The 18,121-nt window shown below is 36.6% G+C and overlaps 3 protein-coding genes across 6 annotated transcripts in view; 2 read left to right on the forward strand and 1 right to left on the reverse strand.

The window, feature by feature from the left end:
- Positions 1-18,121, forward strand: part of LOC5568118 — a 92,466-nt gene that overhangs the window by 64,778 nt on the left and 9,567 nt on the right. The window lies entirely within an intron of this gene.
- LOC5568116 (vitellogenic carboxypeptidase-like) lies at positions 304-2,003 on the forward strand. The gene has a single exon (XM_001652005.2). The coding sequence runs from the start codon at positions 527-529 to the stop codon at positions 1,979-1,981; it is 1,455 nt and encodes a 484-aa protein (XP_001652055.1). The 5' UTR covers positions 304-526; the 3' UTR covers positions 1,982-2,003.
- LOC5568117 (vitellogenic carboxypeptidase) lies at positions 10,969-12,495 on the reverse strand. Its single transcript, XM_001652006.2, has one exon. It carries the CDS (start codon positions 12,434-12,436, stop codon positions 11,021-11,023), a length of 1,416 nt encoding a protein of 471 aa, XP_001652056.2. The 5' UTR covers positions 12,437-12,495; the 3' UTR covers positions 10,969-11,020.

Consider the following 18,121-nt stretch of genomic DNA (forward strand, 5'->3'; position numbering starts at 1 on the left):
ATAAATGCTGTAGGATTACTGTACTCTTAAAACTTGTGAATAAAACCTTGTAAGATTACGAAATGTAGTTGTGGCCATAGGAAACTAAAACTATACGTATGTTTTTCCATACCTTTGCATAGTACCTACCTAGTATTACTTGCACCCGGCATAGCATGTAGCAGTAAACTGTCTACTGGTTCCATTCCTCATAATAATCAAACAAACACAAAAAGTTTTCATTCAATCGTTTATGTTTCCGTTTTGCAGCTATTCAACTTCCATTTATTTATAAACAATTTGTTATCTCTCTATAGACACAGTCAATTGAGAGTAGCTGCCAAAACAGCGTCTCTGCTATGGGTTACCATAAGTTTCCAGTACACTTTATCATATGACTGTTGGACTGAATCGTCAGTTCGTGTTCAGCCATCAACTGCAACGTTTCTCGCTTATTGTCACTGTATTTCCACTAATTGATAATTGAATTTGCCGTACGTCCACCGGTGGTGATGTGTCTATAGAAGCAACGCAGAAGAAATCCATAATGGAAAAGATGTCGTCCAACCGGTGCTATGCACTGCTCTTGACCTTTGCTTTGTTCTCCGTAGTCAGTGCCTCGTTCATCAACCCCTATGCACAGTTCATGAAACGTGGAGTGTATTCTTCAGAGCCTCGCATCAAGGGGAACAACGGGGAACCTTTGTTCATCACACCGTACTTGGAAGCTGGAAAGATTAAGGAAGCCCAAACCGCAGCTCGAGTTAGCCATAGTCGTATCGTAGGCTTTGAAAGCTACACTGGATTCTTCACCGTTGACAAACGATACAACTCAAATCTGTTCTTCTGGTACTTCCCTGCGAAGAACAATTCCGCCAATGCACCGGTATTACTCTGGCTTCAAGGTGGACCAGGGGCCTCTTCTCTCTTTGGGCTATTTGAAGAAAACGGACCGTTCTTCATCTCCAAAAATCTGAAAGCCGTTCCACGACAATACTCCTGGCACATCGATCACAACCTGATCTACATTGATAACCCCGTTGGTACTGGGTTCAGCTTCACTGATAACGAAGACGGATATGCACGGAATCAAACCCAAGTAGGAGAGAATTTGTACGAGGCATTGATTCAATTCTTCCAGCTGTTCCCCGAGCTGCAGAAGAATCCATTTTATGCGAGTGGGGAGTCTTATGCTGGAAAATATGTACCAGCCATTGGTTATACTATCCATAAGAAGAATCCAACAGCAAAGATCAAGATCAATTTGCAGGGCATGGCAATTGGTAACGGGTACAGTGACCCCGTGAATCAACTCGACTACGGAAATTACCTGTATCAGCTGGGCCTGATTGATGTCAATGCTAAGCAAAGATTTGATCACGATGAAGCTGCTGCGGCAGAATGTGTCAAGAAAAACGATTATCAGTGTGCTTTCCATTTCATGGATGAGTTGTTGAATGGCGACGATGAAGGAGCATCCTTCTTTAAGAACATCTCCGGGTTCAACACCTACTATAATTATCTGCACACAGCGGAGGATCCAAAGGACGAGTTCTATCTCATAGGATTTTTAAAGCTATCGGAAACTAGAAAAGCAATTCATGTGGGCGACCTTCCGTTCCACGATCTGGACGGTGAAAATAAGGTTTTCAAATACTTGAAGCATGACATTCTGGACTCGGTTGCTCCGTGGATCGTAGAGCTTCTGTCGAACTACCGAATGATGATCTACAACGGTCAGCTGGATATCATCTGCGCCTACCCGATGATGGTGAACTATTTGAAAAACTTGCCTTTTGATGGTGCGGATCAGTATCGGAATGCTCAACGTAACATATTTTACGTGGACGACGAAATCGCCGGGTACTACAAATTGGTGAACAACTTGTTAGAGGTGTTGATTCGGGATGCAGGCCATATGGTTCCACGGGATCAACCCAAGTGGGCGTACGTTATGATCAACACGTTTACGACAAGATCAAGCTTTGTACCAGATGATTAAAATAAAAGTTGTATAAAAGAGAGCTTATTTCTTTTCGTCTGGTCCGATACATTGTTTTGCTTATAAAATAGATCTTGACCTCTTGGCTGTCCTCGAAACGTATGTATCAAAGAGGAACATTATTGTATTTAAAAAATGAAACTTATGTTCTGTATGGATAGGAAAAAGTAAGACGATTCAATTGGCTTGAACATGTTCAGTTATGGATCACTTTGGCACTTTGGCACTTTGGCAACATCGGATACTCGCTCAAAACATACACATTGACAGTTTACGGAACAACTTGGCAAGCCTTGTTGGATAAATGTACGACCCGTGCGGTAAAAGTCATCATTCTGCAACGAGTTATTATTAATTTTTATTTACTTGGTATTACATCAATTGGTTTGATGAAACCTCCATTGGCGTAGGAACAGGGGGGCAGGGGGGCCTGGCCCCCTCCAGAATCCTCCAGGCCCCCCCCAGAAATTTTTAAGGAGATCATATTATTTGGAGTGCCTGCAGGAGAACAATAATCCTTTTTACTTTAATTTTTCATAATTTTGTACCGGAATTTTTCGAAAATTGTTCTCTTGAATCCCTCCAATAGTATGCTAAGAAATTTCTGATGGATATTCTATCATGAATTATATCACATCTTACCTCTAGAAATTCCATAATGTACTGCTTAAATTATTCTACCGGATATATTTCACGAAAAAAAAACTTTTCTTTGTATTCCTTTGAATATTTCTCCAAATTCCACTAAGAATTCTTTCACAAATATTATCAGAACGTCCACCAGAAAGTGAATAAGTGTAGTGTATTCCTAAGTTTCTACTATAATCATTCAAGGAAATCCACCGGAAGTTCCTAAATCCCACCAATATTTGATTTTGGAGATTTTCATCAAAAGCTCTAAAGATTTTCTTCTGAAAATTGTTCCAGAAACTTTACTACAAACTTAAGAGTTTTTTTCTCTTTTTATATCAGCAAAAAATCCGCTAGATATAACTTTATGATTTTCCCAGGCACAACGTTATAACTTTCGAAAACTTTTGTAAGAATAATACATGCTGGAAATTAAAATTTATAATCCAAACATTATTATTCCAGATTTTTTTCCGGAATGTAAAAAATTTCTTAATGAATTATGACAAAAACCATGAAAAATAATTTATAATATGTTCATGAAAAACAAAATTTATCAAATATGTAAAAATTTACTCTACAACAATATTTTCTTTTACATCGAAAGAATAAAGTAACATTTAAAAAACAATGTATCTAAGAATCCTTATTGAAAATTTGATTAAATTACTTAAATGACGAAAATGGAATCTTCTTATAGGAACGTTTGGCAAAATAATTAAAGAAAATTGAGTTTCTTCTAGAATTCACAGATATACTTATGAAGGCATTCGGAGAGAAATTTGTGAACTTTGTGAAGAACCCAAAAGTGAAATTTGTGTAGAACCCAAAAGTTCAATGAAGAAATTCTGCCCTACATACTCACCATATTCTCATTGAATACTTTCTATCTGGGTCACATTAAAGGTATGTGCAGGATTTACTCATGTGTATCTCATACCACATGGTATAAACGAGGATGGCCGCCGAAGAAGAATTACATCGTTTTCTATTGATAACTTGAAGGTATTTTTGAATATAAATTATTTAAAAAAATCGTTCGAAATGATAATTTATCAACACATAACGTCTATACAGGTGTGGAAACTGGAAGATGCTCTGGCGAGTTTTGGAAACAGCTAGCAGAAAAGGACGAGGCTTTGGAGAGAGCAAATTAAACGAGGCGACGTACAACTGTAAAACAAACATGCTTATTGTCTGTGCATCACTCTGTGCTTATAGTTTCTGCGCAGCAATGTTCGAAATATATCTGATTCACAAAACAAAAGTGTGTACCACGGTTTTATGCATTAAGTAACATTGTAAACATCTTAATAAGGTAGATCAATATATTCCATTGATGCATCCCCTGAAAAGTATGTGCCTGGTCTATGGATTATATGTGCAGACATCATTCTTTCAATGAGGATAAAGATTGGCGATAACTCATTGATTTCGCACATATTTTGCATATGCAAATCCCCATTGCAAAAATCCATGTAGGTTTGCACATGAATCAAATGGATACATTATCTTGAGTGTGCAGTAATTCAAAATGCAATTATTGAAGAAATCTTCGGAGGAAGCCACTTCTTATGAAAACTCTAGAATAATCCTAAATGGAATACTTTAAGCTAAAACAAGAAAATAAAATTAGATTTCTCATATAATTTCATTTTATATGAAGTTTTTAGGAATTACTATTTAGTTATTCCATCTAGAATTTTAAAAATTTCAACAAGAAATTTATACGAGATTTCTGTATAAAAATTGGCAGAATTTTGTTCTCATATAGATTTTCCCACAATGAATAAATACAAATATCCTATGGAAATTCCGTCAAAATACTGAGAAAAAGATCGCCTGATAAACAATTAAGAAGCTTCTGAGACCATTCCCCAATAAATTTGTTCAATTTCACTAGATTAATTTATATGCTCTTGCCGAAAAATACCCATATAATATCAAAATATTAGAAATGAGTTCACAAAAAATCGTGATTTTTTTTCCTTTAGGCTTAATTACAAACTCTACCAAGATTCGGAATACAAATATAATAAGAATCAGAATACAGTTATGATAAAAAAAAATTGACCAAAACAAACTTCTTAAATTCCCATTCCATACCGCCAGTAATTGTGTCGAAAATAATGTCAGCAAGACAAATCAGCTGGCCTTTCATCGAGAATTCTCCCAGATGTATCGGTAAAATGTGAAAAAAAAATCTCGAATTGATTAATCGACCAGCTATTGCTCAAAGACAAAAATAATATTAATCCAAGCATTTATTTAATGAGTTTCATTTAAAATTTACATTGATAATAATCTGGGAATCATGCAAAACATTTCTTCAGGCATTCCCAAGTAACCGTAAGCACTACTAATAAGCCCTTAATCAGCATCATAGATGCGTACATGCATTATGATAGCACTACAAATGCTTACACACCTTATAACAGCACTTTCGCTGCATAGAAACCCTATTACAGCATCATTTATGCTTCTAAGCCTGATGTATACAGGCATTAAATAAGCATACAGGGCATGTTTAACTGCCATCGAGTGTTTTGACAGATATACCACGTGCTTTGTGTTTGCAGTGGTAAGAGGGAGTCAAACATAAATCTTCTCACTACTACAATTGCAGGTTTTATGACGGGGAAAAGTGATGGTTTAAATTGGTCATTTTTCTTTCCAATACTATTCATCTTATGTGACCGTAGGAGCAAAGGAGCAGGACTTCAACAACTCAACAATAGGGGTGCGCAGGTTCGAGACGCAAAATGAGGAATTTCATCATCATAAAACGAGGATCAACATGTGACAATTGCAAGTCCTCAAAAGGATGAAAACCACCAAAATGAATAATTCTGATACGGAGAAGTACTATCTGTATCATTTTATTACACTTTTTGCATACTATTAGAGGTTTCCGTTTTCATATTCATTCTATTATTTACCTCGTCTACCAGTTGCTTGGTCGCATACGCGAAAGCTCTCTGGCTGCGTACGCGAAAGCACAAAATATTCGCCTTAAAAACCTGGCGAAAACAACGTTTCTCACGTGGTCTTATATCAGCATTAGTGATGCAGAGAAGCACGATTATATCTTTGCACTATAATGGCACGCTATTTCGCCTTTTCTGGCATTATAATAGCATTATATGCGTATATAAATCTGACATGCATCAAATGGTTACCCTATATGCGCATATAATGCTTTTACCGTGCCGCGTTATCGTGCTTACTGGTTAGTTGGGTTATGCCAGGAATAACATCGGGCAAAGGTATCTAGAAGGGAGGTAATCCATTCTGCCAGATTCTTCAATCCGACATTTTGAAACAACAAGTGACAGCTGGCGACTTTGTTTTGGTTGAAATTGCAACGCGCGAGGAGATTTTCACTCAACTGCTATTACTAGCAGGAAACAACTTTTAACAATTCCATAGAAGCGATAGATTGAAGAACAAAGTACACAAACCAGCCACCTATCCAGCTCACCAGCTGTCACTACCATATCCCCTTCAGCTGATCACTTCGCACCCACTGACTGCTTGCCTTCAATAAATCTTGATCGCGCCTTTAAGTCCTTCATGTAAAATATAAAAAAACCCCAAAAATTCTGTGGCAAATTACTAATCTTCTCACAACATGTTTTCACATCTGACTCCACTTTTAATCATTATTCCTGTAGAAATCACAAAAATATTGTATTATTTCTGATTATAATATCTGAAATTATTCCATGAAAAAAATCCAGAAAAGAGCTCTGTAGAAATATCGGGAAATATTTATAGAATAACTCCTAGATAAATTCCAGAAAAAAAATCATAGAACTTCTGTAGTGTTTGAAGTAACAGCCGAATTAATTTATGAATTTGAAAAGGGTAGTATTCCTGATGAATTCCTAGAAGACATTGATAGAGGATCTCAAGAATAAATTATTACTTTGTGCAAATTTCCATAGTTCGGAAGAACAACTTGAAAAATGCAGAATTTTTATCAAATGTTCATGGTAGAAGCAATCTTGAAATCTACTTCTGTATAATTCACTCAATTAACTCAAGGAAATAAAGGAGTAATATATGTTAAATTATCAGGAGAATCTGTAGAAACATTTGAAGCAAATAATTAAATTCTCTTGGAGGATTCCTAGAACAAAATTCTGCAAGATTACCTATAGAAATTTCTTAATAAATATCAGCAACACTTATTGAAGGACAGATTTCTACGAGCTGGTTCTGGAAAACCGTGCAACTCGTTAACTTTTGAAATAACCGAAATCAGACCTGAAGAGGTTTTTTAGAAGATAATTTTTGAAGAACGACTGATTAAATTTCTGAACATTTCTAGTTTGCTAAATGCTTAAAGGTATTCCAGAAATACATGAGAGAATTCCTAAAGAATATCTTAGAAGACGTTATGAATCAAACAAAACAAAATGGGAAAGATACATTAAAGGAGTACCTAGCGGAATTGTCAAAAGACAAATAATCAGAGATAAAGGAACTGTTGGAAGAATTCTCCGAAAAATGTTATTTGAAAAAACCAAGAACATTAAACTAATTAAAAAGTAACGTTGTCCATAATCATAATTGAAATCTATCAAACCGCTAAATGTGCTCAGTGAATTGGAATACTTTTACATCCATTCGGATCATAAAAAAGTACAATTACTAAAAATACGACATTTGTGAAAACTATGATTATTGCGACGTATATTACATTTGTGACATCAGAACAGATAGGCCCATGGCCCCCTCCAGAAAAAAATCCTAGCTACGCCAATGGAAACCTCGTTAACGATGTTACGCCCAAGATTGATTGAAGGGAGGTTCAGTGATCTAAGCAGTCAGTGGGTGCGAAGTGAGGTCAGCTACAGGGGAGGTGAAAGTGACAGCCGGCGAGCTGGCTAGCTGGCGAGTATGTTTTCGTGTATCGTTTCTATGGGAATGTTAGGGATTGTTTATCACAGAAAACAAATCCTACCGGTAAGTGAAAATTTTCTCCCGCATTTCTGAGTAACGTTTACCTTCTTCGTGTGTTTTAGAGGATGTAAAATGCAAGTGTTTTATTGTTTAAAGCGAGGAAAAGCTACTAAGATGCTACATTATTCTTCTATGACTAGTGAAATTAAAAGCCGAACGAAACGAGATGGAGTGTAACTGTGAAAAATGTTTAGAGGTACGTCTTGAGTTAGCACCTTCAAACCAAAACAAACTTGCCAGCTGTCACCTGGTATTTCAAAATGGCGAATTTAACACTCTGACACATTGGAGTACCTCCCTTCTAGATACCTTGGTTACGCCAATTTTCTCGTTCCATGGCTGTATCCCTTCAACTTCGATATTGGCCCACGCTCTCCAGATCTTGTTGTACCTGATCAAGCCACCTCGCTCGCTGTGCTCCCCGCCTTCTTGTGCCAACCGGATACGACGCGAACACCATCTTTGCAGGGTTGTTGTCCGATAGTCTTGCAACATGCCCTGCCCAACGCACCCTTCCGGCTTTCGCTACCTTTTGGATACTGGGTTCGCTGTAGAGCCTAGCGAGCTCGTGGTTCATTCTCCGCCGAAATCTGAAATCCCAGGAACAAGATATTTGATTACTTATGTTTTCAAGTGTATAATCCTCAGAACCCTTAAAATGATTTAAATATTTCCATACAGTGGACTATTGAAGGTTTATTGAAAAATAAACAAATGAACCTATAAAAAATATAATTTCTAAAATAAATGAATCAAAATTCATTAATGAATCATTCAAAATTAAAATTTCATTCAATGAATCATTCAAATACAAGTTTTGATCAACTAAAAGTTATCAGGAAATTAGATTAATCATTTCAGACTGATTTTACTTTGTGTGAATAAACTTTATTTTGACCATCATTGTCATAAATATTCTCACGATGCGCTAAAAATAGCCAATTGAACTCAGCTACTTAGTATCAACATTAAATAGCAGCTGAATATTATGCTTCTTCAGTTGTTGATAAGCGTGTTAGGTATGTGTTGATTAGATTGTTGAATAGAAGTTAAAACATTATCATTATTCAGCTATGAGAGGATTTTATTTTGCACTGGACGGTATGTTCATTAATTCTAGGGTGACGCAGATGGCAAGGTATACCGCTGACGATTGAAAGGTTTCGAGTTCGAATCCAGTACCCAGACCCAGCCGATTTTTAAATGTGGTTTTATCATAATAATTTTGTACACTACATTTAAAATGCCTAGAAAAATATCATTTTTTGTTTTTATTTTTTTTTAATTATTTTTACACCAGCTGAACTAAATGTTTGTAAAACGTTTTTAAAGCTGAAAAATATAGTTGGTGTTCAACGACTTGAAGTTTCTCCAAATACACCCACACAGTAGTGAAGGCCACTATCAAAAGAGACTCGGAGCTTTGTCTATTTCCCATACATCCGTCAATCGCCACTTATAACAATGCCACTAGTTTTCTAAGGTGGTAATCGGATCTTCGGCAGAGTTCCCAGTCTTCTTGTTATAGTGACCTACCACAATAATCTATCTGCGGACGAGGTCTTGTGTTGAACCTACGACCTTCTGCTTACAAAGCAGAAGCAAAAACCATCCAGCGATATCACGATGCCTCCAACAAAAAAGAAAAATCTGACGTATTAACAGTGGAAGTGCTCACGAAAGGCATAATATTTTGATAGATTGCACACTGGTCCAGGAAGCTGATTTAGGCGTACATGAGGTTTTCGTCAAGATTTATTGATTTTAGAGCCATAGTTTCTTCTGAGAATATGTTCAGAATTTTCAGTACTACAAAATGTACGGATCAAAATTTTTTTTTTACGATGATCGCAAGAGTGACGTATACGCCAACCATTTTTATTTTAACGAATCATAAGATGGTATGTTCAGCAAAGTTGTAGCAAATGATCATAGAAACAACTTTGCCGAACAAACTTTTTTTCGGTTTGGTTAGGACCCGAAATAATTAAGTATTTTTAATAAAAAATCGTTTTTTGCTCTTAAGTGCTTTACTTATTAGTTTTATTGGCCTACTATGTTCTACAAAGTTTTTATACTTACCATTTGCTACAACTTTGCTGAACATACCAAAATTGTTTTTCTTCTGGTTTTCATGTTATTTGAGATTTTCATCATAAAATTAGCTATTTTGTATGCCTTGTATCTCAACTATGACCACCTCAAAAAAATATATCTTTCCACCAAATGATTTTGCAGCTTTTCAAAGATAAATCCATATTTATTGAATATTTATACCCAGTTCTACGATTGGTAGGTACTCTCTCCAACGGTACAAAAACTACTTTCGCATGGAGTGATGTTGTCCGGCATGCAGCCGAAGAAGCATAAGATATGCTGAATAAATCCATCAGAAGATTCTGGGAATATCATGCCACAGAATTCAATCGCACTGTAAATTTTGTACATGTATTTTATATGGCTTATGTTGACTTCCAACCGGGTGGTCTTTTTTAGGAATAGATTAAATACTGGAAGAAGAGAAGACGATGAATTTCTTTCAGAAGCTTCCAAGTTAGTCGAAAACAACTGAAAATCGATGTACTTTATCTTTCTACATAAATACACGTGTTACCTTTGGTTTGATGTGCTTAGGTAGCCATGACTTTTGTGAGTTGAACATGTATGAATATTCAATAAATATGGATTTATCTCATATCGTCTATTAGTAAAATTGATTTTAAACGAGTTAGAAAAATATCATCTTCTCCAAATTTTGCTCACAGGTACTTGAAAGGCTGCAAAATCATTTGGTGGCAAGATATATTTTTTTGAGGTGCTCATAGTTGAGATACAAGGAATACAAAATAGCTTTTATTATGATGAAAATCTCAAATAACATGAAAACCATAAGAAATACAACTTTTACAAGTTGTAGCAAATGGTAAGTATAAAAACTTTGTAGAACATAGTAGGCCAATAAAACTAATAAGTAAAGCACTTAAGAGCAAAAAACATTTTTTTATTAAAAATACTTAATTATCTCGGCTCCTAAGCAAAACCGAGAAAAAGTTTGTTCGGCAAAGTTGTTTCTATGATCATTTGCTACAACTTTGCTGAACATACCAACTTACGATTCGTTAAAATAAAAAAGTTGGCGTATACGTCACTCTTGCGATCATCATAAAAAAAAGTTGATCCGTACATTTTGTAGTACTGAAAATTCTAAACATATTCTCAGAAGAAACTATGGCTCTAAAATCAATAAATCTAGACGAAAACCTCATGTCCTCCTAAATTAGCTTCCTGGACCAGTGTGGATTGTAGTCTTTGCCTCAATTGGGATACAATGTCAGAAGAATGAAAGGAGTCGGTAAAACTGATATTCTACTAATAAAGAATAGGCACGCTTTCTTTAATTACAGCTTAAAGCTTTATTCATCCAAATCATTACCATTTCCCTCACAAGTAGTTTTTGTGAGTGAACGAGGTGATCATGTCGAAAGCCCACTTCGGCTGGTCCCGCGGAACCATGTGTCCGGCGTTTCTGATCAGCACCTCCTGCAGACGACCAGCCCGCTTCTTGTACCCGGCGATTTCGCCATCCACGCGGTAGATCTCACGATTGGCCCGCTTGTACTCGCTATCGCCATCGAAAGGCATCTTCATCAGGAAGTTGACCGTCATCGGGTAGGCGCAGATGATGTCCAACTGACCGTTGTAGAACAGCACGCGGTAGTGCGAAAGCAGCTTGCTGACCCATGGAGCCACGGTGTCCAGAGTGTCTTCAGACAGCATTTCCGCGACCTTGTTGTGACCGTCGGAATCGTGGAATGGCAGCTCACCAACGTGGATGCCCTTACGTACCTCCGGGTTGCTGAGGAATTCCATCAGGACACTATCCTGTTTGCTCTCCTCGTCTCCCTTGATGAAGTTGTAGTAGGACGAGAATCCGGTGACCTTCTTGAAGTACGATTCCTGTCCATCGAGTCCATCGAACAGACCTTGGATAAGGCGGTTGGCGCACTTCATGTCCTTACGTTCGGCACAGGCGATGGCAGCAGCCGTATCCTCGTCGAACTTCTTTCTTCCGTTCAAATCGATCAGGCCCAGCTCATACAGGTATTCTCCGTAGTTAAGTTGGTTCAGCGGATCAGTGTAGCCATCACCAATGGCCAATCCTTGCAGATTGATTTTAGGTTGGCTTTGGGAGTTGTGGATGGCATAACCGAAGGCAGGAACAAACTTTCCACCATAAGATTCACCGGAGATGTAGAATGGATGCTTCAACAGATTGGGGAACAGCACGAAGAATTGTTGAATGAATTTCATCAGATTTTCACCCACGTGTTCTTCGTTGGTGGAGTAACCTTCATCGCTATCGGTGAAACTGAATCCCGTTCCAACTGGATTATCGATGTAGATCATGTGATGGTTCTGATGCCAGGAATATTCACGTTGCTTCACTGAGTTGTTCCTGTGAATATGGAACGGTCCATTCTCTTCGAACATTCCAAACAGCGATGACGCACCTGGACCTCCTTGCAGCCAAACAAGAATGGGCGCTTGTTCGCGGTTGTTCTTCGCTGGAACATACCAGAAGAACAAATTGGAGTTGTGCTTGGCATCAACGGTCATAAAACCGGAGTAGCTTTCCACTGAGCTCAACATGGGATGGTTGACGCGGGCTTTGTTGCGAGCCTCTTCAATTTTGCCATCCTGCAACAGTGGAGTCAGGAACAAAGGTTCACCACTTTCACCTGGACGACGAGGAGACGCCGATCCTCGCATTAGCTTCTTGTACGGATTCCATAAGGTTGCGTCGCTGCATGTATAGCAGGTGAACGCAATCAGCACTAGTAAATGGAATTTCACCATGCTTGTTCGATTACACTTAACAACGAAGGGCCACAAAAGACAACTGGCATCGTAATACTCATAAGGTTCCGTTTAAATAGATAAGCCGATTGAAGAAATCTTGCTGATCTTGATGCGATAATGATCGCTCCTCACAACGATCGAAGTCAATGAACAGTGTAGAAAAACATGATGCAAATGACAATCATTGGTGTAGCTAGGATTTTTTATAGGAGATGGAGCGTGTTTTGGTGTAGGGGATATGTAATTTTTAGTTACTGTACTTTTTTGTGATCATCTCAGATCTAACGTTTTGTCTTACATCGCACAATAAATTTGCTACCGGCAGCTTATTTGTATTTACCACAAAATATAATGTGGTCGCTATAACATTTTTGTTTGACAATATTTTTGCAACATTTTTAAACGTTCTCAAAAAACTCTTCTATTGGGTGCAGGTCGTTAGGCAGAACGTCGTTAGGCAGAAAGGGTCGTTAGGTCAAATGGCATATTAAGGCTGTTCTTTCTGCTTTTTTCGGTCTAACGACTCTTTCGGCCTAATGGCTTTCGGCCTAACGACATTCAGCCTAACGGCATTCGGCCTAATGGAATAGAACCGTTCTGGAAACAGAAAAGTATTTGGGAACTTGCGGAACAATGATAAAAAAATTGTTGAAAATCAAATAATTTATCGTGTTTTATGTATATTTATGTATGGGGTCGTCCACAAATGACGTAGCTTTTTAGGGGGGAGGGGGGTCTTCACGAATTTGTGACGAAGTGTGACGAGGGGGAGGGAGGGGTCCTAGCTAGTGGACGTAGCATTTTGAATCAAGTCCGTAAAAAGAAAGGTGCTGAAAAAAACTGCATACATTTTTTTTTATTTTACTTCTTATTTTTTTGCTTATAAACTTGGGTTATTGAATTATGATTAAGCTTCAAAACATTCATATGACAATAAAATGAAAAAATATCTATGAAACTTTAGATTTTCTTGATAAATGCAATCAAACAGATGTTTCGAAGCTTTAAATAATTATGTGAATATTATAATATATTCGTGTCTAAATTATTAAATTTATAAATAAACAAAATAAAAGTTTCATAAATTGATTAAAAATCAATGCTCTAACTACTTAGAGTACATTTTTTTGCCATTTGTTAACATGACATAAAGTCAGCCGTTTTAGTTTTATCCATATTTTCTGTTGGGGCTTTATTTCTTCAAGAAAATAAAATATGCTCTTCTTGGCAAATATTACATTTAAAACAAGATATTTATTCCGTGAATTATGCCTTCAATGTTGCAGGAGATCTCTTGCTCTTGATGGAATAGCCTGAATATTAATGAGGATAATAGATTCGAGTGTTATCAAAATTGCCCTATCATTCAATTTAAATAACTCGGTAATTTGAAGAATTCTTATTTCAGTATGGTAGCGATAATGAAGTTCAACTGAAATATTAATAGAGATTATTGTATTTGTATAATTCGCTAAAATTTTCTAAACATTCCAAATATTTCAAGTGTAATCTTTTATGTATCTGACCACTGTTTGCTAAAAGGATTTGAATTTGGATAATATTAACGATAATTTATTTCAAATTAATAAATTTTCTTGATCATCTTCATTGAAATCCATTTCCTATTAACGAATAATTAAAAAAAAACAATCCTCTAATATAAGGAAATTTTTGTTCAATATATTATAAAATATATTGGACCCTAACTCGACAGTAAAGAGCTTCATCAATCCAATCAAAAATGTTTTTTCACATTTTTACAGTAAACTTGTTTTTTTATGGTAAGAACAACAAAAGTAATATAATTCAGCCTATATGAAACTGGAAACCAAAACCAAGGAAAATGTTTATTTTAAACTTTTCCAAATTACTTTTGAGCGCTGCTGTATATCAAACTGTTATATTAGATTATCCTTACATTTCAGTCAGTAATTAATATCAAACTTTGTATTGAACTTCTCAATTCCAATTTTTTGTTTCAACCCAGTCACCCAGGAAAACAAATTAAAAAAATTAGGGGGGGGGGGGGGGTGCTTGATATGCTACGTATTTTCCAGGGGGAGTACCAGCATTTGTGACGAAATGCTACGAGGGGGGAGGGGGGTGTAAAAAAGCAGTGGAAAAATGCTACGTCATTTATGGACGGCCCCTATAGCTGTCGGTGAGGGGTTAAAGTCCTAAGTGCATTTCTTCAAGAATAAGATCATAAACATCTGGGATTCTTCTAGGAACACAATACAAGCCCAGAAATAGTAATAACATTTTCAGACGTTCAATAAGTCATTCTTTCAGAATTGGGGAATTGCTAAGCAGATTTCTTCCGAAATACAGCAGCCATTTTACAGGGACTCTTCTCAGTATTTATCCAAAGATTATAGCAAAGATGGTTAAAAGGAAAAAGATGATCGACTCTTTATTTTGCCATATATATTGTCGACGACACGTTATTCAAGTAACACTACTGCCATCTGTTGAGTCAAAAGCGCGTAAGCATTATATTCAGCTAAATTAAAATCATTGTGCAATCAAAAAACGAAAAGTGGAAGAAATCAAAACAACCACGCTTAAAAATTGTTACACAGAAGTGAGTTCGACTCACATAACATCAGGCGTTTGGGGTCATGCACAAATTACGTCACGCTCCAAGGGGGGGAGGGGGTCAAGCCAAGCGTGACAAGCCTTACAAAATTTTCAGTGGACTCATACAAAAAACGTGACAAAGGGGGGGGGGGAGGGGGTCGAAAAAGCCGAAATTTAGCGTGACATAATTTGTGTACCATCCCTTTCTGGAACAACACATAATTTGAGTAATTTTTATATATACTAAAAACTGTTCATGTGCTGTTTTTTTCTTCTTTTTCTCACATTTTATGCCATTTAGAGATGATTGGCAATGTCGCACATCCTCATTTGAGCTGTGTACCTTTTTTCAAGCGTGAATGTCATTAACGAACACCTCAACATCTGGTGGTCACTAGGAGAACATTGCATATTAGTTGGCTTTTGACTCACCAGAGCGGCACTATTCATGTCGCCTAGAAAACACGAGAGTCGGTTATCTTTTTCATTCGAACCATCTTTGATTATAGTCTAAATAATATAGTTATATGGGGGCCTAGATAGCCGTAGCAGTTAACGCACAGTTATCCAGTTAGACCTAGCTGAGAATCGTGAATTCGATTCCCGCAGGTCTACGATCCTTTCGTGGAGGAATTTGCAATCTACCCAAGGCATATAGTATCATCGTACCTGCCATACGATATACACATGCAAAAAAGATGCAAAAAACTGAAAAGTAGGCTCTGCATCAGTTGGAACTTAACGCCAGAAACGAGATAAAAAAATAAAATCATAATCATATAAAACAGCAAATTTTTCAGTTTTTCCTCGGAGGTTCCTCCAGAATGTTTTCCTACGATGTCTCCAGAATTGAGTATTAATGACTTCCTTCAACAAATGTTTCAGGTATTTCTTAAATATTATTTACAGACAATCATCGAAAAAACTTTTCATGGATTTCAACAAGAACTCTTCAATAGACTTCTTCATGAATTATACAAAAGATTCTTCTTGATTTCGGGTTTTAACTATGGAATCTGGCATTTTGTTATCTTGAACATAGGCCAGACGTATTAGTATTTGCCACCCTAAGGAGAAATATGTTTTATAATTATGAATTTTTATTAATAGACTTCTGAATACTGTCAAGACGTTAAACGAAAGCTTTCAATCCTTTTTAGAAGGAAAAATAAGAGAACTGGTCACAAACTTTGTTTTTGTATTAAAAATTGGGGTGGCAAATACTGGATCACCTGCACCAGGATTGGGAGGTGGCGAATTCAGAAACATCATGTTAAAATAAGATGTAAGAACTGTTTTTATATTATTTTTTTTAGAAAATTTGAAGGTTTTTCGAAGCGATTTAAAAAAAGCAAACGATTTATGTGTATTTGTGTCTTGAAACGGTACTTAATCGGAGGTGTTGAATACTGGTACTATGACATATTTCACAATTCAAAGATATTTTTCCAAAATTCTTTTCCAGAAAGTTTTTTTTTGAAAATTCCATAAAATACCATTCCAAAATTATATTGAAAAAAATATCCATACATTTCTTCAACGATTTCTCCATTGCTTTTCCCACGAATTTTGAAAACAACTCATTGAGAAATATTTCAAACCATTCATCTAAACATTCCTTCGTATCTTCCTCCAATAAAATTTTGCTTTGGGTTTTTGCTCAACGATCAAATCAAAATTATATTCTAATGTTTTTTTTAGAATAGCTATCTGAAACAAGGATTTCACCTGAAAGTAAGCATTCCAAGAAAATCATAATTGATTCGTGAAATTCCTTAAATTTCTTCTGGAAATCCATAAGGAATTCATTTTTCCCTTAAGCCATCCATAAATTTATCGAGCAATACACGGATAACTTCAAAACTTTGTTGATCTCTTTAGCAATTACTCAATGATTCTTTTTTTAACATCGAAAGAAAATCATCAGAAGATTATTGAATTACCTTTGGGTGAAGTAATTTCTGGAAGTAGTTCTTAGTTGATTCCTGAAACATTATTTAATCAAATTACTACTGACATATTGTGGCCATGGTCATAAAAATATTTAGAGCAGGTTATGACGATTTGTTAAAAAACTCTCAGTTTCTGAACGATGAAACAGTTTTCAAGCAAGCTCAGTTTCTCCAGAAAGTTTTTGCGATTCGGTGCCAAGAATAAAAACTACACAAATTCACATAATTTTCACTGTTTATCCATTTGTTAACTAGAAATAGATGAGAAAATTAGAACTACCACATTGGTTGTAAAGTCAAGCAGTTTAGTCGGTTTTTGTAAAATTTGTTTAATAAAATTGGTATAAATGTATAAATATGAAAGATATTCATTGATACAAAAAATAATCCAATGAATGATCTTTAAGACAGGACTTGTAGTAGGTTTCTTTTTAGAGTCTTGGTCTCTATTTTAATGCAAGTCTCTGAAAAGTCTCTATTTTTAATGGAAGGTAAAAAAATATCATTTTAACTAAAACGGTCCTAAGTCGTTGTGTCGGCCAGGATGCGACGGCCCTTCGTTGTGACTTTTATATTTAAACCGACTGGACTCAGGGCGACAAGAAGGAAACGAACCACTGTTAACTAATTTATTGCTCCCCACCGAGAGGCAGTGCTCCTGCTCGGTGAGGGATACGAAATGTACACTAAAAATACATACGATACAGATCGCCTTTAATAGGCGCAAGCAGTACGCAGATGATGGTGTTTGAATAAAGCAACGGTTTCCGTATGAAAACAATCCATAAGCGTGCGTATGCTGGAAAGAGAAAGGCGATTAAACGTCAGATTGCCTTATTGCGCTTTGGCGCGTTTCCATCGTCACAGTAGGCTGTTGTAGTGATGCGATCGTCGAGCGGGAAACGTACACAATGGGAAGCGCGGCTGGCTTTGTTGAATGGTCAACTGCGCGTGTTGCCTACTTCGATGACGCTGATATAAGTCCGAACAGTCGTTTTTTTCTTATGGACCTGTGCACGAGTTCACGAATTTGACGTTTAAGCGGTGCCGAATTCACTTGTTGCCATGGTCACGTAAATAACACGGCACCGCTCAAACGTCAGATAGTAAACTCGTGCATCGGTCCATTCTGCTTGCATTGAATCCAAAA

The sequence above is a fragment of the Aedes aegypti genome, chromosome 2 (genome assembly GCF_002204515.2).
Source record: "Aedes aegypti strain LVP_AGWG chromosome 2, AaegL5.0 Primary Assembly, whole genome shotgun sequence".
Lineage (NCBI taxonomy): Eukaryota > Metazoa > Arthropoda > Insecta > Diptera > Culicidae > Aedes > Aedes aegypti.

Coding starts and splice junctions, on each gene's coding strand:
- LOC5568117 (XM_001652006.2), bottom strand. CDS start 12,436: ATGGTGAAATTCCATTTACTAGTGCTGATTGCGTTCACCTGCTATACA.
- LOC5568116 (XM_001652005.2), top strand. CDS start 527: ATGGAAAAGATGTCGTCCAACCGGTGCTATGCACTGCTCTTGACCTTT.